The sequence below is a fragment of the Toxotes jaculatrix genome, chromosome 19 (genome assembly GCF_017976425.1).
Source record: "Toxotes jaculatrix isolate fToxJac2 chromosome 19, fToxJac2.pri, whole genome shotgun sequence".
NCBI lineage: Eukaryota > Metazoa > Chordata > Actinopteri > Toxotidae > Toxotes > Toxotes jaculatrix.
Window position 1 is genome coordinate 10,334,983 of NC_054412.1, and position 22,211 is coordinate 10,357,193.

Here is a 22,211-nt window from a genome sequence, read left to right on the forward strand (position 1 = left end):
GGATCTCTGCTGCCCTGAGTTCTACCTTTCAGGAAAGGCTGCCCCAGGCTCTGTACTGTAGATCTCTTATAATGAAGTCCACCAATGCCATATTGAAACACACAGGCTCTAACACCAAATACAAACACATTTTGTATTAAGTATTTTGAAGTCACATAAAGAGGTAAATCTAGGGATCAACATCATGGTTTATTTAGAACGATAACAAAACAAGTACAAAAGTTCTTGTTTCACCATGTTGTTCAGTTTATTTATGGTTGACTTTAAGCCTCTTTCAAAATTAGGTTTTTGTTTTAATGTCTCTTGATTGATTTGATTAGACAATTGTCTGCGACCAGGACTTATTTTATCTAGTTGAGTGGGATTCCCGTAACGACTTCTGACTCAATGCCACACTCATCATTTCCACGTTTGATCTTGAAGAAACCTGAAATCAGAGGATGCAAAAACATGACTTAAGGCCAACACAACACTTTACCATGTCACTCACCACATTCACTACCAGACCCTGGTTTTGTCATACCTTTGTCTCCCCAGTCACTGTTCCAGGAGTTTGCAGCCAACCAGTAGGGTGTGCCATTCTCCTCTCCCCAGCCCAGGATCTTGATAGCATGACCACCCAGCATGTCCCCTGTCACGTGCTGGTACACGCCTATAATAACATAAAGTACAATTACACAGGGCTCAATACATAAAAAAAATAAACAGAGATTTTAGATTAGCGGTGTGTTCAAGTAACCCCAGCATCCAAGATTTGAGAGTTAACTGCCAATTATTTCTACATTTACGTCTTAGGACAACAGGTCCCTGACCTCAAGATGGAACAAACTTCAAGAAGTTAAACTGCTTCGTGGGTAGAAAAAAAAAAATCAGTAAACTAAGGTAATGCTTTGGAAACAGGTCAGCACTATTGCAAAGTATAAGCAGTTTGTAGTTACAAAGATTACAAAGTGAAGCCTCACCAGTCTTATACAGCAGAAAATCTGCATAGACAGAGAAAGCTGCCTCCACAGGCCCGTTCTTGTATAGCTCGGTCATGATCTGCTCCTGCTGGGAGGGGACGCTGTACGAGCTTTTACCTGAAAAGGGAGACATAGAAGCAATAATATGAAACGTAAAAACAAGACAGGGCATGATAGAAAAGATACTGTAGGGGGGTGGCAAATTATATCCGAATTTTAAATGTCTATACCAAAGTGTTTGTCCTTCTGATAAGATGGTGAATAGCCGTCAATGCACTGCTCTTCACACTTAGGAGTCTCCTGTTCACCCTGACATGGAGGACGGGTCCCATTTACATGATGCTCACAGGGAGGGATGGTGTAGGGCCTGCAGCCTGCGACGCACAAACCCACCATCAGTTTCAGTTCAGACTTTCAGAATAGTTGTATAAAGCCGTTTCGGTTCACGCTTACCGATTTTGGAGTCATACAGGCCTCCTGTCACAAGCCCTTTCTTTGCCCAGAATTCCCAGGCAGCAGGTGGAAAACCGCCATAACAGCTACAACAGCAGGAAAATTAAACCCGTAAATGTTGTTCATTGTACCCTTAAAAGACTTGGGATACCATTTTTGTTTCAGAGATACTCACCCCATGCCGCACTCATCACAGCAGGATAGTAGATCTTCAGCTGAGATCTCCACAGAGATTTTACCACTGCTGTGGATACATAACCTGTCAGACATCGCCTCCACTGCCCCAAAGGCCTGTGAGAAATTAAAAAAGGGAAGACTGCAATGAGAATGTGGTAGCTGGTTCTAAAATGCGCTTGATTTATCTTTTGGTTCCCCTGAGTTGAGCATCTTCAAGCACCTTCAGAGCTTCCTGTCATCACTTCTTTATTCTGTGCTGATTTGGCTTTTTTCTTTTTTCTTTTTTTTTATCAGTCTCACCCAGCAGGATCCACACGAGCCCTGGTCTCTGATCTGCTGGATTGTGGGACAGTTGGGCCACTGCTGACGGGAGTCAAAGCTGTCTGGAAGCTGTATGTCTTCGATATTGTGAACCCTGAACAAGAAAGGACGGTCACTGACGCACGGCAGATAAGATGAACCTGCTGACTGTCACCTGTTTTCAGCGTGTGAGAGCCTGCACACACCCTCACACATGGTCTGTTGTACACTGTAGTTAAAACTTACACCTCTGGCAGCTTGGGTCCGTTCAGTATGGTCCCACACAGTCCCTTCACATAGCTGATATCAGTGTTGTGGAAGTTGTGTCCAGCCTGGAGCAAAGGTTAATTGAGTTAAAATACAAGATTAGGCAAATTACTACACCAACATGTTTTCTTTTTGATTGAATCTGTAATCCCTCATTTTCCTGTTGCAACTCTAATAGATGCATAGATAGTTGCCAGAAATGCAGCAAACACCCTGAAGCACTGATCCGGTGATTAGGATGGTCTCACCTTCCAGGTGGTGTTGGCCTTGTTAATAAAGTTGACCATCTCTGAGGAGAGAAGAGGGAGGTGAGGCCGAGCCCAGGTGACTGAAACAGTCGCCAGTGCACAGAGAATAAGTCGATGCATCCTGCAAAACAGGAGTAGCTTGATTATTACTACTAGATATGTTGTTATTTCTGCCAAGTTAAAAGCAACTTAAAAGGATGCAAATGGAGTCTTATCAAAGCCACATTTTCCCAGGCAATAAGTAACTGTTAAAGCTAAAATCTGCTGTAATCAAGACACAACTATTTATAAAAACTATCAGAAAAAATGTATAAGAATTTCAGTTGAAGTAGATTTGTTGGTAATGAACTGCATCAAGGCAAGTATACACAAAATTTTATTCTCTTCCTCAATTATTAAATATAAAGATGATATAAACACCAATTGTCATTAAACATAGAAATTAAAGCACTATTAACAGAATAAAACACAAACTATGCCTTAAATCTAAGTTTCAACTTTTACCTGTGTTGTTTTTTTTCCCACAATGGGTGCTCTTCTCCTGGGAAACTTCTTTTTCTCACTGAACAAAACACCTTTGCTCTTCAGTCTTCTCACTTCTTACCGTCCTTTTTACAAGCCACAACTTAAGGAATCACATGTCTGTGTAATGAGTGCCTCATCAGTATAAATCTCATGTGACTAACAAAATGTCTTTCCAAAGGCTGACAGGTGCTCTTAAAGTTACGATCTGGCAGTGATAAAGAAAATACATGTAATTCACCATTAACTTTATGAAAATCTTTCATTATAATTTATTTATTTATTTGTTTGTTTGTTTGTTTGTTTATTAGGTATGCTTTTTTCCATTTATACACAGACACCTTGAACCTGTGTTGTAAAATAAAATTATTTTGCAGTGTAGAATCTATAAAATCATCCACCAAGATCAACCCACCAAAATCAACCGACTGAACAAAAAAACATGACTTGTGTTGTTTCTGCATGAACAACTTTCACGCTGTTTAGATCATATCACCTCTTTATTTGTTCAAATATATACAAATCAAAATTTCACATTACATAGCAATGTTTGTAGCTCTCCTCTGGTTCTGTGCAAGGTTACTCTGAGCTAGCCTTCCTACTCACCAAAGCTGTGTTAAGGACACTTTAGCTAGCAGTCTCAATATGCATTTCTCTCTCTCATATCAAATGTATCAGAAATTATACATGTTTAATATATCTTTGTTCTCCCTTATTCCTTCCAACAGTACATGTCTAATAAAACTACCAGTGGAACTGCTGTTTTTTTTTCTTTTTCTCCCATTTCAAAGTATAAAGAATGAACAAAGAAAGAAGAGTGTTGAAACAAAGCTCTGCTGTGAGGGGATGCTATCCACATCTATAAAGCACATACATACAGCATAAATGCTTTAAAGTGCACTGCTGTAACAGCTCTTTAAGTGTTCCTCCCATAGAAACAAGTGGAATATTAGGCTAGCTTTGATTTGACATGAGAAATAAGAAAACTAAGATTTGAGACAAAATTAAAGGAAAACTGAATGAAGTTTGGCGACTGTGCTCCCCAAAGTCCTAAAATAGGCAGTGTCGTGTTTTGTATATTTGAACATTTCACACCTTCAACAGGCAAAATGAATCTAAACCGCTGTTTGAAATATCCAAATATGATTGATGATTGATGTCATTAATGCAAAAGATGGGTCAAAATGTTTCAAACAAACCAAACAAAAAAAAAAAGAAAAAAAAACATGATCAGCATAAACATCAAATGAGAATAAACCCGCCCCCTGTACCGTTTCAATGTGCCATTTATGCTGGTGAATATGACTACACAACACTGTGTGTAAGTAATTAATCCAGGTCCAGGATGGACTACCACAAATCACTATCAAACAATCTAATGAGACCAGCCTGCTACCAGAGCCCCTCTACAGTCTGAATATGTCCATGGTCCTGTAACGGCCATAACAAAGAGGGCAAAGGAGGGAAGAGGTGCCTTTGGTTCCTCTAGTGAGAGGAGAGCCAGACCTCCAGAGTGGACAGAAGGATTTTCTTAGTCTGTAGCCCCCAGGAAAGGTGAGGGTGAAGGGGTTCACTTTCCCTGCATGTCACCGGTGCCCTGCGCCTGTGCTGCGGTAGTGCTGAGGTACTGCCAGCTCAGAGCGGCCAGCAGCATGGCAGCAGACAGGTACATAGGTGACAAGTGGTGGGTCCTGGACGGGAGGCTGGACGGCGACAGCGTGGACTTCTCTCGGATTATAGCCAGGATGTGCAGGGTCTTGTCCCGTGATGGGTCAGAGAGGGAGACCTTCTGTAAAATCTGCAGAGAGTAGGAACAAGGTGGATTGTGTTAAAGTGTGCAACAACATGGGGAAAAGGCAGGAGAGACAGAAACGACACACCCACCTCCTGGCTGTACTGGGTGATGATAGTCTGCACAGCTCTCATGTTGGTGGCTTCCATCATGAGGGTGACAGCCTGTCCCTTTCTGATCTTCACTACTCCCTGGAACACCATGGGGTTGTTGTAGCATGTTGACAGTGTAGCTATTGCCATCACCTGGTCAACAGAGGAATAACACATAGTCAAATGGAAGAATTTAAACTCCTGTGATGAAGCAATTTGTTGATTATTTGATAAGTTTTCAGTGGTTTGGCAAAAGTAACTGTGATGGGCATTTTTGATAATTTCAGAAAATTTATATACTCAACGACTGATTTTTCAATTTAAAAAATAAGCTCAATGTTGAACTTGAAATTGTTAGATGAAACCCTACAATTAAATAACAAATTAAAGCCTGTTTTGGAAAAGCTTTATAAGTTTAAGTATTTTCCTAGCTACAGAACGAATGGGAACACAGAGCTAACAACACTAAAATCTGTGCTGTTCAAACATCATGTCACACAAATCAAATGAAATCACTTCATTGTTGGGAGAGAGGGACACATCAGTCAATACCTGTGGAATAGCACAGAAATTGAAGACGCTTTGGTTGCGCAGACGGGACAGATAGGCAATAACATCAGGGACATGTCGCAGAGCATCAGTGACCAGCAGGTTGAGACAGGACAAAGCCGAGTCCAGCTTCTCCGGCTGGGCAAAGTCTTCAAGACGATCTGCAAACTGACTCCAAGCCTGGATAGGGACACAAAGACACAGGTTAACACAACATAATGTGGTTCACTGTTTCAGATTATCAACCAAAAAAGGTGCATGAAATCTACACATTCTGCTGATAAAATATAAGTCAATATTTAAATTGTAGTGGGTTTACTTTCAAATGCACCCCTGTTGCTTCAATACACACATAGTGAATAAATAGAAGAACCAGACGTTATATAAAATCTTTTTTATATAGACTTAAATTTCACAATGCACACTGGAAATAAAGAACAGTGAAAAGTATTTTCTTTAACTATTGCACTGTGTAAACTGTGGGCTCAGGTCACAGACAAACACATTCCAGGCAAAAAAAAACACGTTCCTACCTCTTGTGGCCAGAAGGCACGTCCCTCTTGCGTGTCCTCAAGATAGTCTCGGATAATGTTGGTCTTTTGGAGGAACAGGCCCATGGAATTGGCCAGCTCGGTGTCCCGCCCCACCTCAGGGTCCTCCAGCTGGGACGCAGAGAAGAGCCGAGACAGACCAATGCCGACCAGCCCTGCGACATAGTGGCAATACTACACAAAGGGAAAAACAGACACTTGCACTGTGATACGCATGACAAAGTACTGACTTATAACTGGACTCACACAGTTACTGTAATATCCAGAGAGACATCCAAGTATGTTGTATTGCAACATATTGCCCCTTTACTCAATGATTCTTTTGAAGCGCTGCTCTATTTGGTCAGTTCACACATTTCTAATGTTGTGGGCTACCATAAACAGAGCCAGTGTTTCTGTTTTTATCACACAAAACACATAATGTTGACATGATCTCACTGTCAACGTCCTACCATAATGATAACACAAGGCTAACATTCACCTGGTCCCACTCCTTCATGGATCCCACTTTCTTCTCCAGGAATTCAGCCATTCCCACTCCCATACGGTGGCAGATATCTGAGATGACGTCTCTGTATTCCTGAGCGAGGTTTCTGAATTCCAGTGATATCTGGATTGAAAGGACACGAGAAGATAGTAGCTACTGTTAATTACAGCCTTTAATCTGAGTGACTAAGCTTTTATTCTGGGAGTCCATTAGTAAATAAAGCTTTAAGAGCCTAATGTACCTGCCTACTGCCTTTCTATGCACCACCATGCAGAACTACTGACCGTAGGGAAATCCTCCAGAACCTGTCGGTCTTTCTCCTGGCTCTCAGTGAAGCACCACTCATCCTGGTACAGATAGGTGTGGAAATCATTCAGCATGGGAACCTTTTTGTCCAGAGGGATACTCATGTCGTCCTCCACTGTGTCCAACGCTCGCAGCACCAAGTAGAAAATACAAACTGCATGTCTGGGTCATAGGGAGAGATAGGAGGAAGGACATGAGTCAGCTTTAAAACACGTGTGTGTTCATTGAAGTGTGTGAAAGCGAGTTGCCTTGTCACTGATTTACAAAATGGCAAAAATAGCAGACATGTCAAGGAGGTCTACGCAGATCAAGTTAGCCTACATGTTGAAGAGTCCCTTTGAATGAGGATATATTAAGTGCACACACACACTGACTAAAGGTGCGTGTTTACAAACAGCTGTCATTTCTTTACTGACAGTTCTGACCTGAATTGTGAGCTTAAATTAGACACAGAGCAGCAGCAGAGTTCCCCGGCGTGAATATTAGCAGTTTCCTTTTGAATTCCTGCTGCAGGTAATTGCAGGTTACCAGGAGAATTCTCAAGTCATTTGTTGCTAATGTCTTCCTGTCACTTAACTTACAGAAACATAAAGACTCCTCCTGCAGGGCTGCATCAAAAGCATCTTTTTCTATAATCTGACTGTTGGCAGGACAAAAGAAGCAATCTGAAAATGTTGATTTCCAGGCATTTTGTACTATTTTCTAGTACAAAAACAGAAAAACACAGAAAAACTACTCAGTACTTTGGCCACAAATGCAACAAGTTGCAGCCCTAAGTGATATGTTTTAATGAGTGCTCTGCTAAGTCCTACTCAATCTAAACACATCTTCACAGATAAACAAGAACTTTGCTTGACATTCAGCAGAGATTACAGCTTATCCTCCAGCAATAAGCAAACTACAACAGTGAAAATGTCACTGCTGATGAGCATGTGAACTGTTGTCATTTCACTGACTCTAAATGTGCTCATGTCCTTAAAAAAGTGCTTGGGCCAGCCATGATCTGCAGTCTATTTTGGTTTATTGAGGCTGCTGTCTATGGCTGAATTGATAAGTTATCTCTAAACAAAATCTTATCGAGGCCAATGTTCATTTATTCTGGGTGTCTGAGACAAGCAATTATTTATTTATATTCAATTATCTTTGAAGGCATGCATAGGAGCTGTGTCTGGTGCCAGACTTTCCACATGAAACACCATCATTTCAGGTGCGGACACCAAAGAACACAACGGATCCAGTGCAAAAACATCTAAGCTGCTGATAGTGTCAACAGTATAAATGTATATGAATGTTTTGCTTTATTTTTGTTTTTGTGAGCACATAAATATTTTTACACAGGCATGAGGTAATGAAGAAAGGGAGGTGCCCCTGCCAGTGCCCGTAGTTCTGCATTTGAAGAAAGAAAATCTGCAGACACACCCCTTGTCACCTGCAGCAGACCCAGCCACCTGGCGAGCTTTCACCCACCTCAACTCCCCGTCGAGTGCCTGAATCACAGCTGCAAAACTCCGGCTGGTTTGGTTCAGGTACACGTAGCACGTCCGCAGACTCTCACTCATGGACTCCTGGCAGGACAGACAGAAGAAAGCCGTGTGTCGGTAAAAACTTGCGGGTCTGAGGGCGCTGGAGGGTCGGGCGGCCTCCTGCAGGCCGCGCTCCCCTAACCTCCAGCCCGGTAACAGGGACCGTGGAGAGGAACCGCAGCCCCGCGGCGCCACCGAGAGAGATCGCTTGAACACGGACAGAGAGACTGGACACTTGCAGCAAGCTCCGGCCATACGAAAGACCCGGCGGCAGGACAGACTCTGCAGCTACAAAACGACGGTGTCCATGTCGACGCCGCAGCTGGTGGGTAAGTTTCAAACACTAAGTCCATGTAGAGGACACGCGAGCTGCGGGGGTCGGGCGAGGTGGAATAACTTTTAGGAAGGACGTCGAGGAGAATAAAATCAAGCGCTCCGCTGATCTGAAAACAGTCTGACCTCACTGTGTATGTTGATAGGGTCTAAGCGCACATTTTGTAGATCTGCTGTTATGACCACCGCCCCCACTCCTCCCACCTCTACCCATAACATCACTAACTGTAGCTACCCTCACTGTTTCCTAATCTGCTTCCAGCACGGATGTTTGTCCGTTTAACTCACTTTTATTCCTACATCTTGTCGCAAAGTATATCACTGCATTAAAATAATAAAGTGACATTAGTGGGTTTAGTGTTTTGAAATGGAAAACAAACGTCGAAAATGTTAAATTAGGCTTAAGTATTGGTTTTGTTCATGTTTCCGCATGGTGAGTAGTCAACACACGCATTTAAAAAGTGCAAAAAATCTTTCCAATCTCATGCAAGTACGTGAATTATAAGTGGATTATATGTTACTGTATACGTCCAATATGCTGTGGATTAATATAAAGCTACAAATCATAACAGCACTGGCGAAAAAACAATTTTTTGGGGAAGTGTGCTGCAAATTGTGGTGACACCTGGTGGGAGACAATGGGAAGGACAGTAGCTGCATGTGGTCAGAGGCTACTTTTAAACCGGGCTACTTTAGCTTGTCAGTTTCAGTTCATATCACCAAATCTGACTGATCACACAGTAGTGCACTACCTGTTTGAACCTGGTGGTCTGTGATGAAATGTACCCCTGATTTACACTTGGTGCTGTGACAGTGGCATCTCTGCAGTTTGTCAGTCACACTCCAACTACAAAAACAATAATAATAATAATAATTATAATATTAGTACAACAACCTGAAGATCATAACCTTACAGAAGCATTTGGTGGATCTTGGTATGCTGTAAAACGATTATACTGACAAAAATAAAATAAGATTAGATTTGCTTGCACAATGTATGATTATTATGGAGTTAACTTTGCTGTTGGGAATCAAATGGGATGTCAAAGTACAGGCCTAGTAAAGACTAGGACAAACCGTATATGTTACAGTCTATGCAGACTCCGTCCCTCTCTGAGGGTCACATTGGTGTTAAAACAGTGGGATTAGCCGTCAAACATGCGCACAGCATCTCTCCCCGCTGTTGAACCCTCCAAGCTCATTATGTAATGTAAATCCCAAGTCAATGGTCATCTCTGTCTCCGTGTATCCGTGTCACCGCGGGGGTGAGAGTACAGATCTAATTTGACTTTGAAGTCCAATTATCTGACTCTGTTTCCATCGGCTCGTTAAGGAGCAAAACTGAGCATCCTGCAGGTCAATCCATTACAATCCAGGTTGTGTACACTAAGCATGTGCAGGCCTGCGTGGTTTCTGTGCTGCCACTGTGCAGCCCGTTTATGCTGATGCTGTGCGGAAAGAGAACATTATGTGCTACTCGATCCGTGAGACGAGTATAACAACACATCCTACCCGCGGGTGGATCCTGTCTTAATGTACATATGACTGAGTTTATTCTCAGTAAATGTGTTCGAGGTTGTACTCACATAATCCAACTTTGGCATGACGGCTCTGCAACCCCCTAACTTAAATTTAAACAGGTTGAATAGTTCCTCCGGATGGCCCAGTGACTTCAGGATGTCCATGATGCTTCAGGTGTTCAGCTGTTACTCTGTCAAATAGCTGTGTGGACCTGGCGCGAGATGTCCCCCATCAAAGCGATGCGTCGCTGAGATGCAGAAGCAGCGGCGCCGGCGTGAAGAGAATACGGCATTCGGTCTAAACACCCGTCACATCGACTGACGTCTCTGATTGGCTAGCGAGTCATGGGCTTAGTGCTGAGCGTACAATGAGCGACCGGAGCTTCTGGTGTGATGCCCCGCCCCAGCGGGCTGTCAGTCATGCGCGGCTTCTGATTGGTCCGTTGTTTATCCGAAAGAGCAACAACCCTGATCAATGAACAGGTATAAACGAAACCAGGGCGGACACCTGTAGGCTGTGGGTAGTTTACTGATGTGAATAGACAGCGTTTTCTTTGTGTTGTCCCTTGGCGTATTTTTGTAAATTTGAAGTGATGAAGCTGCACACTTTTAACTTTTAAGGGAGAGCAGAGTAGGTTGCAGTCTGACCGAGAAGTTTTCATGTCATTTTGAAATGATGTAATGTATATTTTCATATGTATGTAATTTTATTTACATGTGTCTGTAATTTACCAGAAGCACTTCAAACATTTTCATTTTTCTTCTGCTCTTCAACTTTGTGCTTAATGAGGCAAAACTATGTGGACTTTGATCTATCTCCTCTTCATACTTCTGTGAACTTGACAAATTGGAAAAAAAGAGGCACTGAGGAGGCAACAAGACAGTTGAACACACGCGCACGCACACACACACACACACACACACACACACACACACACACACACACACACACACACACACACACACACACACACACACACACACACACACACACACTCTGTGGCTTGACTGACAGAAGCTATACATCAGCAGTGGGCAGGTTCGGTAATATCTAGGTTTTGTAATGCCTATATGGCCATGAGCATCACCAAGAGGAGGAGCTGAGTGCTGACAGTCGCAAACTGTCAAGTTGTTGTTGCTGAGAGTGACTACATGACTGACCTGACAAGAGAAAAGACAAAGCCAATTTTAATTGAAGGATTTCTGAACTACGTTGGGGGGAGTGGATGGAATTTCTCATGTGACTAAACTCAGATTTTACATTGAAAAAAGTGATCTGTGACCTAAAAGAGAGGCTGTGAAAAGTATTCCTGTGGTTCAGTTCATGTCTTATTTTTTTTAGAAGTCCTGCACGGGGCTTACTTTCTTATGTTGAGAGGTATAAACCTCTGCTACTACTAATATGAATAAAATTAAACACTTGATTCAGTATAAATATACAAAAATGTATAAATATACAAAAAAAAAAACAACCCCAAATATATGTAGAGTTTGTACAATGATTTGTGTGTCTGAATATTTTAGAATATGTTGTAGGCCTACAGTCTAGGCACCATGCAAAGAATGACATAATGAGTGAAATATACATGACACAGGGCATGAATGAATAAAGAATTAAGTGAAATAATCCACAGACTTTCATTCAGTTTATGTCATATACCAAAACAAAACTATATACTGGGGGCGAAAAGGAGACTCGGCTCTCACGGTGACTCGTAAATACATTAGATCTACAGAACATGTAGACTAGTACTGGAAACGAAGTGAGGCCGATCCGGGTGCACTGAAGTCAGTTGGGCTTGGCCAGAGCTGCTCTCCGGCTGCAACACAGTCACTGCTTGGCGTACATAACTTTACAACTAAATATAAATGCGGCTTTATAAATATCTCCGTCTGCACTTCCACAAAGAAAGCTTCTAGAGGTATCCTATTCGCAGGTGAGTATATTATTAGAGTACTTAAATAGGCTGGAAACGCACTGACAGCTAACAGACTAGCTACATATGCTATAGTAGGTGTCAAGTTAACATTAGCCGAACGTTAGGTGAATGCTCGATCTTAACGGTGAAGCATATTAGCTACAGTGCTAGCCCACATCAAACAGACGAGCTTCTAACGTCAGTTTAAGAAATATAGACTTTGATAAAGTAATAGCCGGTGCAGCTACCAAATTAGTGGGGTAGCTAACGTTAGCTTAGCAGTAACCTAGTTGTGAGGGTAACGTTAACTGTCAGACAGAGAGGGGGCCTTTGTTATGATGTTTGTCACAGTAAAGTCATAAGATAATTCAGAAATACTAGCCAGTTCCCTGCGTCAGATACTCAATCCAGAGATACTAGAGTCATTTGTGATACTAATTTGGTTAGCGTTAATGGATATAAGCAACACACATAAGTTTGTGCTATGTGTAAACGAGGGCGTTTCCAAAACTGTCAACAGAGCAGCGCATGTCAAGTGGAAACACCAGAAGCATTCTCATGTTACAGTCTCTGAGACACTAGATGAATGCAAGTACATAACTGTGTAATACACCACATGTTATGAGCCACATCGGGTTTAACAGCTCTATGTCTCTCTGCAGCATGGCAGGTTATGGAGAAGTAGACTGTTCAGTAAATGCCCTGGCTCCCTCCAAACTGATAGAGGAAGTAGGAGATACCTGTGCCACAGAGTCCTCCAGTTGCACCACCACCCCGGAGTGTGCCATCTGCCTTCAGAGCTGTGTTCACCCCGTACGTCTCCCATGTGGCCATGTCTTCTGTTTCCTGTGTGTGAAAGGTGCCTCCTGGCACAGCAAGCGTTGTGCTCTCTGCCGACAGGAAGTCCCAGAGGACTTCCTCGAGCGGCCGGTTCTCCTCTCACCTGAAGAGCTGAAGGCAGCAGCTGCAGGGATCAGCCGAAGTGGAGGGACAGGGGGTGGTTCCCGTGGAGAGTATGCATGGTACTATGAGGGGCGCAATGGCTGGTGGCAATATGATGAGAGGACCAGCCGTGAGCTGGAGGAGGCCTTTGCCAAGGGTAAGAAGAGCACAGAGATGCTGATTGCAGGGTTTCTTTATGTGGCCGACCTGGAGAACTTGGTGCAGTATCGCCGGAACGAGCATGGCCGCAGGCGCAAGATAAAGAGGGATGCTGTAGATATCCCCAAGAAGGGAGTGGCAGGACTGAGGTTAGACCCTGAACCTGCACCCATCCCTGGTTTACCAGTTATTACCCCAGCTGCAACAGCACGCATCAGCTCAGCTGATGGATCGGACACTGCAGGCCAATCCCAGTCTTCATCATTTGGGATTTTGTCTCTCCCGCCTGTTAGACCTCCAACACTCCTGGGGCGCCATCTCCCCAGTCCTTTGTCTCCTTCACCCTCGACCCTAGAAGAGTCTTTCTCCCAGCTCCTAGTCAGCCAGCCAGAGGGGGAAGAGGTGGAAGGAGACAATGAGCGGCAGACATATGAGTACGCATCCGGCAACAGTGAGAGTGAGGAGGAAAGGGGGAGCGAGAGAGGGAGAGCAGAATCGGTGCCACGGAGAGGACATAGACCTAGACCACTAAGAGAGAGCCAGCCAGCCAGAATGCCTCCGGGGGGTGGGCCCTCCAATTCTGCGCTTAGTCTTCGCTCCCGTAGTCCTGATGGACAGTGCACTGTGACAGAAGTGTAACTGCAACTGGACAATGGTATCTGTTCTCCAGATGACAGATCTTAAACTTTTATCAGTTCAGCAAAAAAGTTTGAAAACCTAATATGCATCTTTTAAAGGTCCCTTCAAATGGAAAATCCCTTTATTGTGGTGTTATTTCTGCTACTGGGGGAATTTCCCCCCATTGATCATGTGCCAACTATGATCTTGAAATGCACGTTATTTATTTTATGTCAAAATATTCTTGTGTTACTCTTTTTTCCAAATCTGCAGGTCTGCAAAGGCAACAGTGACAGTAGCAGCAGTGACATGAATCACAGCTGTGTACTTGGATGTTAGATTGCAAAAACATTGACATACGTTGATATTAGTTAACAGAGATAAATTCATGGCCATCTTCGTTGTCCTCCACCTCATAGAAGAGTTTCTCCACCCTATATGTTACAATATTAAAGCCATTTAGAGGGACCTTTAACACATCTTTTTGCTTTTTGTTAATTACTGTCAAAAACTAGTTTCAGGCAGCATTACGAGGCAATGGTGGTCATGCATCGCTCTCAGCAACAGTCTTATTTCCAGGCCAAAAAAAATTGTTACAAACTGAGGCAACATCTTGAGGAATTGCACCAAACACCACTTGTCACTGCCTTTACATCAGTTTGTGAGAACGCAATACAGTGTCCTTGAAATGAAACTACACCCACTTTGTTCTTTGAGCTCATGTTTGTTTTTTTTCTTCACTTTGAGGATATTGAAGTCAAGCTTAAATGTAGCACCTTATGTACCAGTTACAGATGGTAAAAACTGCTTTTCTTGCTTTGCTGATTAGGTTTTTTTTTTTTTTTTTTTTTGAAGTAATGAAGGTTTAATCAGGAGCTAATTATTAAGTATTTAAACTGGAGTTTGTGTGTGTGTGTGTATATGTCTTAAGTTTACAAAGGGGCAAGATTCTCTGTTTTTTGTGGAAGTCTTGCTTTAATAATTTTGCTTGTTTGTGTTGTTATGAGCGGTGTTGGGTGCTGAAAGGCTACTGGCAGAACCACTGGAAAGTATTAGGCTATAAATGTAGAGAGACACATTTGGATTTCTATTTTTTGTCATAGTACTCTCGATAGGGCTACTATCAAAGCACTGGCATTGACACGTACTTGGACGAGCTCGAGCTGTCCTCACACGCTCTCTTGTTTTTTCTTTTTTTTTTCTCCTTTTGCTCCAGCTGCTATAACTTTTAACTGTGAACTTTTCATAGTTGATGTCTTACTGTCTGAATTACCTAAAACAAATGTCAGTCTGTGTGGTGTAGCCCTTGTGGTGTTTCTGTCAAGTTATTAAAGTGTTTATGTATGATTTTAAATCACATGTTGGCTGTTTTGTTTTTGTTTTTTTCAAATCAACGAATAGACAGTGGGAATATATTACAGAATTATGGAAAGGCTGGAAACAGAAGTGGAACTGATCTATAAACCTGTGTCTGCAATGTGTGTCTGGTTTTGAGTGTAAATGCAATAAACCCTGAAGAGTCCACAGGATGGAGCTGTTGCACAAACTATGGTGGCCTTTGTCCCACAAGTTGTCTGAGACCATTTAACCAGCTCTAGGGAGGTTCAGCAGTTGTGAAAACCTGCCAAACAGAGACTGAGAACTCAAGTCAAAACAAACAGGCTGTTGCGGTTGTAACAGTTAGATACTGTGTACACAGAGCATAAAAATAAATCCTTCAGCTGCATTTATGGCTTGAGTATACACTGTACTTGATTGCTCCCATTGGTTAATTTATAGGAATAGTTATTGTGAAGTTAGATGTGAAGAGTGACAGGAAGGAAAGCAAATAACCCTAATCCTAAAATGTCAAATTATTTAATACTTACCTGCAATGTTGGTTTGTTCTTATCTGCATTTTTACATGATTCAACACAAAGAGATGTGATTGCATTCATTTATGGCTGAGGGCCAGTGTCTCCTTCATTATACAGTAAGTAGCTTTAACTAACTAGATAATGTTGTTTTGTAGTTCTCAACAGAGAAACCAGTTAATAAACTAAAACTAAACTAATTCATCTTCTTACTACATACATCAATAGTTATTTTTTACAGCTGTGTGGTTTTGCTCTTGTCTAATATTACTGTGAGGGACGGCGGGGCTGTTGAGTCCTTGCTACACAGTTACTGGTGCAGGTTAAAGTATACAGTTCTGAATGTGCAGATTTGATTCAGGTTTGTGTGATGAGTAGATGTTGCCAAAAAACAAGACCACTGCCATCAGTGCAGCTGAGCTGTGGCATTTGCCAACTGAAGAAAACCACAGGCTCATTGTGTGCAGTCCGTCTGTGACTTGAATTAGAAACAAAGTTTAATGAGCCAGACTTTGGCCAGTGTCTTTACTGAGCTTCCACAGAACTGTGCACACTGTACCTTCCATGGTGACCATATGTTGACTGGCAAAAGAGGCGCTTCTAATTTTGTATACTTTGGGTATAATTTACATCTATAAAATATTAAACCTTTGAAATATGCTGTGCCTCTCCATAAATATCACAACACTTGCTACCATGTATTTAAATCATGTCTTGGCAGCTTAGGTTTAACCCATAGGATAACCAACAATTATTGTGCTTTGTGGAACCATTACGGAGGCTATGGACAAATTTATATGACTGTCTCTTGGTTGTCCTTATTTGACCCATACTGTGTATCAGCCCATTACTAATATGCTTTCTGTGACACCCACATGAACAAGACATATGCTGGGATGTTTCTCAGCTTCCAGTGTTGGAAAATCATTTTACTTGGTACTCTTGAGTACTTGATTAAAGGACCATCATTCATCAAACCATGTTTGTGCAAATTTTCATGGCATCCATGAACCATCCATTGTTTGTTGAGACACTTCAGTGCAGACTGCAGTGGTGGACCGGCTGACAAAACGGCCCTACAACAACATCACACCAAATGTGTGATCTTTTTCCGTTGTGAAATTCAGTGGCAGTGCTTGCATGCTGGACTCAGTAATAAGTAATATATATTATGTAGGACATGGCTTTAGCTGGCATGCTATGAGACCCCGACAGACAGATTTATATGCCATGGAAACAGTGACCGTATTTAGATTGAACATGTATGGCGCAGCATTCGGTGGACGTACAGAGACATGATACGTGGTGCCAGTGTGAAGGACAACGACAGAGAAAGAGCAGATACTGTAAAGTAGATGGCGTTGACAAAGTAGCATTGTTTGAGTTAAATGTAGAGAGAAACCCAGTGCGTGTCCCTTTGTGTGCATGATAAGAGGTCATGACTACTTGTGGTCTGGGTATCCACTCTATGATGGGGCCAGATATAGTTTCCCTGCTGAACACACAGACAGACAGACAGGAGACAACAGTTCTATATGTTTTCAGACACATAGCTGCAATTTCACTCCCTCATACATGCAATCATATCCTGGTCAAATGCCTTGTGTAGCCAAACTCTTCACACTACAGAAAATACACACGCTGTCTCCAATCCCTCCACAAATAGTCCCGTCATACCCACATCTCTCGCCACCCTGAGGCCCACAGTAGAGCATTGTTGTTGTTGTGTGGATTATTTATGACCTTGTTTTTGTTGTGCAAGGTCGACTGGTGGCTTCCATTATGTAGATGTGTTCCTATACAACTGCTATTTTGAAGTCTCAAAATGTTTACTGTGTAAGAAAGTAAAAAAACATGCATGCAAATTGATGGTTATTTTCACTTGTCTGACATATACAGACAGTATCTGTGTAAGTGTAATAGTGCCGTTGTTATATTGTTACAAAAACTTGGAGTATTTGGCTTCTGTGCTGCAGCTGCACGCGCTGTGTCCTATACATTTATGTACAGTATGTCATCAGTATTTCTAACCTTAATGCTGAAATTCACAGACAGGGTATCTCACACAGGAGCCAGGAATGACCTCACTCCTACTGTAACCATCATCGACCTAACACCATTAGAGCCTCTCAAGTGACACGCCTCTCTAAGCCTGGTGCTACTGAACCATTTATAACAGCGATGCGTCACACCATTACTATGATGACTTCTAAAATCATAAAGTTTATATTATGGGTATTGTCCATTTCTAAATACGGCACCTTATGACTGTACAGTCTGTTTCTGGTTTGTATTCTGTCTTCTCTGTCATCTAATGAAGACTGTGCTATGCAAGATGTGGAAAAGGAAGAGTGCACTAAGTGGCCACTTTATTACTGAGCTAGAAGTTTAAAGTGTTCTTTTATGCATGGACAAAAATGTTCTGCAGGAACCTCAATACTGTCTGGCCTATAAGTTGAGTGTCTCATTTGTCATGCAGACATAATTTCCCACCAAATTAGGTGTCACCTGCTAAGTTTGGGTAGTTGCATTCAAGTCAGTGTCATTTTACTATCACTATATTCAAATGATACGTGTAATCGTTTTGTGTCTATTTGAATAATGGTGGCTATGAATGGATACACCTTATCGTTTAAGCTTCTGAAGAAGATAAGAAAGTGAACAAGTGTATTTCCCACTATGTAACTCCTCCTTAAAAAAAAAAGATCATAAATGTAGCACCATGTGAATAATAAATCTATAGACAGTGGCTGGATACAGGAAAAAGTAACAACAAAATTAGACAGAGAGATATTTTTGTTGTCAGGACACCTGCGGGCTCTCCCTTTTCAGACAGAGTAGTCAAATATGCCTCCAAAACCTTTTCACCTATGTTGTGGACCCCAATCCGTGTCAATATCTGAATATTAATACTTGTAAAAGTCCCATCTTAAATAAATCAAAGGCTCATAGTTTGAACACAAATTTGAGAATATATTAATGTTGCTAAAGGTCCTTTGGCCACTTTAGGGGTGTGATGAAAACAGCTTGCAGAACTATATCCTGCTTGAAGGCTGGATTTATTGCAGTGGTGTTATATTAGACTGCATTACTTTTAGCAAGGTGAACCTTATAAACTGGCAGCTGAGTGTAGTGTAGATGTGTGATGGACGTCTGATACGTGGGCCTCAGTTATTCCAACAACATTATCGTGCTTATTGTCACCTTGGATCAACACAGGAAACACATCAAAGGATCCTCAGTCAATCACATCACCACCAAATATTTCGGAACATTTGTTAACCGCCTACAGATGCTCCCAGGGAGTTTCTACGTATTAGAAGGGCGAGATGTGACAGTGGAACCATCTCTTGGCTCAGGATCTCATTCTAGCCTGTCAGTCCCCCCTGTAGAGTGAAGACATTCAAAAAACGTCTGTGTGTTTTGTTTCCCCAGCCTACCCAGTGACTCCAACTTCAGTTTACTTTTTATCTTGTATCTTTTATATCTTGTCTGTCTCATTGTTGTCCGGACAATGACAGAGTATAAAATACAGATAGATACTTGTCTGTGTTTCCTTGACCACTGAATACAAATACATGTGTGTGTGTAATATGGTTTATGGCTTCTCTGCAGTGAAGGCCTATCATTGTCATTGTCATTGTGAACATGTTATCACACTGATGTTAGAACTGTAGCCTCACAGAGGAGCTAGCATGGCTCTAGACTCTCTTTAGTCTTGTTGTTGAATTCACTTTATTCCTCTGAGCTGTGTGTGTGGGCCACAGGCCAAACGGTAGGCCACGTACTTGCTCCCAGCTGACCGCTCCATTGAATCCAAATTAAAATTGGTCATTCGTCACACGACAAATAGACCACTATAGTCACCTCTGCCGGGCAACACCAGCTAATGCCACGAGAGCACCCCTCTCTTGTTTTGAAAGGCGAACCTCACGGGTTGTCTTTCAAAGGGGAGATATTTGGGCCCCATTCTATTTTAATGGAGAGGTCTGAAATTCTCAAGAACCCTTTAGGGTCCTCCCGGCTGTCCTTGATGGTCCCATCCCTTGTACTGCGACACTCATCATCCGGCATTTGAGATGGCCGTTTCAATGAACGGACACAGACACACTGACAGTTCGGACAAGCGGACGAAGATAGAGGGAGCTGTATCGTGACACTACCTCCACTCCAACAGATGGGATGTTTTGTACTTTGTAGATAAAGTCGGTGAAAAATTGAAGTGTAGAGTGGTGGGATTTAAAAGTACACCTATGGTCTAACAAGGCTGAGCCCTCAATTCATAATTTAAGCGTCAACACTCCCAGGAGATGAACAACAGCTTATAAATTCATGTTGTGCATATTATTGACAGATGTGTTTTAGAGGACTAGGCTCAGCAACTACTGAAACTATATGAATTTGACAGGGGATTAACTTTCATAAATCTAATTTAATATCTCATCTTAGGTATTAAAACAGCCTTAAGTTGTTTTTTGTTTGCATCAGAGTCATGTCCTACTACAGGTACTGTGTGTTCAACTCCAAAAGATCCTGACAAGACTGCAAAACAAGTGTCCTTCTTCCTAGCTTGTTTGTGAACCATGCTCACATGTCCCGTGCAGGTGGATGCCAACAGGGGGACATCCTTTTAAAGAAGAAGAAAAATGCAAACACTGTAGAACTTGAAAGTATGTTAAAGTGCATGTTGTTTGAAAGATGCAAACGTCTTTGGTCTGTTGAGTTTTAACAAGAGAAAACATACTATATAATGTAATGTGAGGGACGGGAGAGCCTTGTAAAGCAGCTGTAAAACAGCTCAGTTTCAGGTCGTCTGGTCCCCTTTATGTTTAACCTCTTGAACAGGGTGGTCCTGTCACTCTTCTGTTCACATTTTTGTGAGACACACACATATGCACTCATACAAGTGGCTGTTAACCATCTATTTTGAGACTGTCGCAGTAGCAACTGACACATGCTGAGGATTTCAGCGCAAACCCACAAGCCCAGCTCCAATGAATGAAAGGCTTGTCAGGGCAGAGATGCAACTCAGGGGCAGAGGGCACAGGACAGGGGACAGGTGTCTGTGGGTGAGAAGAGGCAGGAAGGAGTGTGAGATTCACACGTGCCTTAGACAGCCAAGAAGACATTATGTCAGCCACCAGAGGCTCATTCAGACAAATGTAAAACCCATAATCACGCATGTATAGAAGATACAGTATATCCAGCTTGTCTGCGTGAATAGGGGCTTTGAATTCTCCCTAGCAACTAGGGCAGACAGTCTGTCTCGATCAGTGATCTTTCAATTGTCAGAGCTAAATAAACCCAGCTAGTATCTCGTTTCTTTGCCAAAACACATTAAGCATCACGGCCATGACCACTTCGTCACAATAATAATTTACTTGAAGGATTTTGTTATATTAAAAGTTTCAATAACTATTATGTTAATTTTTGATTGATTGCAATAAAAATACACATAGCTGCAGAAACCCTTAATGACCATGTTTGCAGTAATTTTTGTAATGTTACCTTCAGATCACAAGTTTATTATCTAGATATCTTTGAATTACAGATTACAGATTTGTTTTCTCACAGTAACAGATTCATTTTCTTGTTATACTGGGAAAAAACTTTTCTCAAATATGATTCTCAAACATAATTCTCAGATTTTACTATTTCGTTTTGTAATTTTGATATCAGGAATTGTCAATTTAGCACAATATTGACTGAACACGTTTTTCTTGTTCTTTCCATTCTGCCGAAATTGTGTGAATGTAGCATAAGACATTCCATTTGTTAGCTTACTAATTACATGTGCTCTTCGTGCTGTAATGTGCCAATGATGTGATATGTATTTGCATTCAGCTAATATTGTCTGAAATCAGTTGCCTGTTGGACTTTGGTTTCTGTAAATTAAAGATTAATGCTATTTTTGTCTTGACACAGGCAAGGTTAGATTTAAATGTTGAGGATCACACTTACTGGTTCAACACGTTGCTGACTTCAGGGGAAACACATGCATGTGGGTATGTCTAGGCAGCACACTGTTGTGCACATGCATACACACACACACACGCACGCACCCACGCACGCACGCACGCACGCACGCACGCACTATAGTAACTCATTCAAAAGGGCAGATCAGCACCTGTAGTATGATCAAAGCCACGCAGCAACGAGAACAGATACTGCTCATACAAAGATGTCATATCATAAATAAGCAGTACATACAGATGGTGGGTACATCTTCATAGAGGATGTGCATAAGTGTGTGTGTATATGTGCGCAGTAATAACAGTTGTGTAACTCAGTAGAAATACTCCAAGAAGTCTTCCGTACTGTGATGCAAAAACTATTTTTCGATGGGTGTTACCTCCTCCAGGGTTGGAGTGGGTGTGATAACTTGGCCTGCTGACGTCAGGGGAGCCATGGCTACAGTTCAGCTGTCTGTTCTTGTGTTCCCTTTCTTTCTCTTTCTGTCATCTGTCTGTCTCTACTCTTATGAATAGCCTGTCCAGTGGAGAACATGTTGTGCCAAGCTGTGCCACGCTGTGTCTGTCTGCAGGGAGTGTCCTCAGTCAATCAGGGAGGCAGGGAAAAAAAAGGGAAGTAGAAGCTGAAGCAACATGGGTGTGTGTGTGTGTGTATATATATATATA

General features: G+C 42.1%; 4 protein-coding genes across 8 annotated transcripts in view; 2 read left to right on the forward strand and 2 right to left on the reverse strand.

Annotated features, from left to right (window-relative positions):
* Positions 1–350: 350 nt before the first annotated feature.
* LOC121199633 (cathepsin B-like) lies at positions 351–2,527 on the reverse strand. The gene is made up of 9 exons (XM_041064494.1): positions 2,408–2,527; positions 2,139–2,224; positions 1,893–2,007; positions 1,591–1,706; positions 1,416–1,501; positions 1,193–1,336; positions 963–1,079; positions 524–652; positions 351–427 (listed from the first exon to the last, which is right to left on the reverse strand). Exons 1-9 carry the CDS (start codon positions 2,525–2,527, stop codon positions 351–353), a joined length of 990 nt encoding a protein of 329 aa, XP_040920428.1.
* Positions 2,528–3,641: 1,114 nt separating this feature from the next.
* fdft1 (farnesyl-diphosphate farnesyltransferase 1) lies at positions 3,642–10,366 on the reverse strand. Of its 2 annotated transcripts, XM_041064285.1 has the most exons (8): positions 10,149–10,366; positions 8,174–8,271; positions 6,685–6,868; positions 6,395–6,523; positions 5,896–6,087; positions 5,366–5,542; positions 4,814–4,966; positions 3,642–4,727 (listed from the first exon to the last, which is right to left on the reverse strand). In XM_041064285.1, the coding sequence occupies exons 1-8, from the start codon at positions 10,245–10,247 to the stop codon at positions 4,500–4,502; spliced, it is 1,260 nt and encodes a 419-aa protein (XP_040920219.1). In that variant the 5' UTR covers positions 10,248–10,366; the 3' UTR covers positions 3,642–4,499. The 2 variants fall into 2 exon arrangements, with proteins under 2 accessions (XP_040920219.1, XP_040920218.1); XM_041064284.1 differs by lacking the exon at positions 10,149–10,366 and having other exon boundaries at positions 8,174–8,689.
* The window catches only part of LOC121199516 (serine protease 23-like), a 94,570-nt gene continuing 80,786 nt past the window's right edge, over positions 8,428–22,211 (forward strand). For 2 of the 4 annotated variants that reach the window (XM_041064278.1, XM_041064277.1), the window contains exon 1: positions 8,428–8,558. The gene's annotated coding sequence lies outside the window, so the exon portion shown is untranslated. The remainder of the gene's footprint in view (positions 8,559–22,211) is intronic. The other 2 variants (XM_041064279.1, XM_041064283.1) reach the window with 2 other exon arrangements.
* Positions 11,742–15,303, forward strand: LOC121199519 (E3 ubiquitin-protein ligase rnf146-like). The gene is made up of 2 exons (XM_041064287.1): positions 11,742–12,019; positions 12,664–15,303. The coding sequence occupies exon 2, from the start codon at positions 12,665–12,667 to the stop codon at positions 13,739–13,741; it is 1,077 nt and encodes a 358-aa protein (XP_040920221.1). The 5' UTR covers positions 11,742–12,019; position 12,664; the 3' UTR covers positions 13,742–15,303.

What these genes read in the sequence shown, in the direction of transcription:
- LOC121199633 (XM_041064494.1), bottom strand. Translation starts at nt 2,527, where the DNA reads ATGCATCGACTTATTCTCTGTGCACTGGCGACTGTTTCAGTCACCTGG. An exon ending in AGGCCAACACCACCTGGAAG is followed by an intron (nt 2,225 to 2,407) that starts GTGAGACCATCC and finishes CCTTTGCTCCAG; the next exon opens with GCTGGACACAACTTCCACAA. An exon ending in CAGTGACTGGGGAGACAAAG is followed by an intron (nt 428 to 523) that starts GTATGACAAAAC and finishes CTCTGATTTCAG; the next exon opens with GTTTCTTCAAGATCAAACGT.
- fdft1 (XM_041064284.1), bottom strand. Translation starts at nt 8,484, where the DNA reads ATGGCCGGAGCTTGCTGCAAGTGTCCAGTCTCTCTGTCCGTGTTCAAG. An exon ending in TTCTGGAGGATTTCCCTACG is followed by an intron (nt 6,524 to 6,684) that starts GTCAGTAGTTCT and finishes CTTTCAATCCAG; the next exon opens with ATATCACTGGAATTCAGAAA. An exon ending in TCACCCAGTACAGCCAGGAG is followed by an intron (nt 4,728 to 4,813) that starts GTGGGTGTGTCG and finishes TACTCTCTGCAG; the next exon opens with ATTTTACAGAAGGTCTCCCT.
- LOC121199519 (XM_041064287.1), top strand. Translation starts at nt 12,665, where the DNA reads ATGGCAGGTTATGGAGAAGTAGACTGTTCAGTAAATGCCCTGGCTCCC.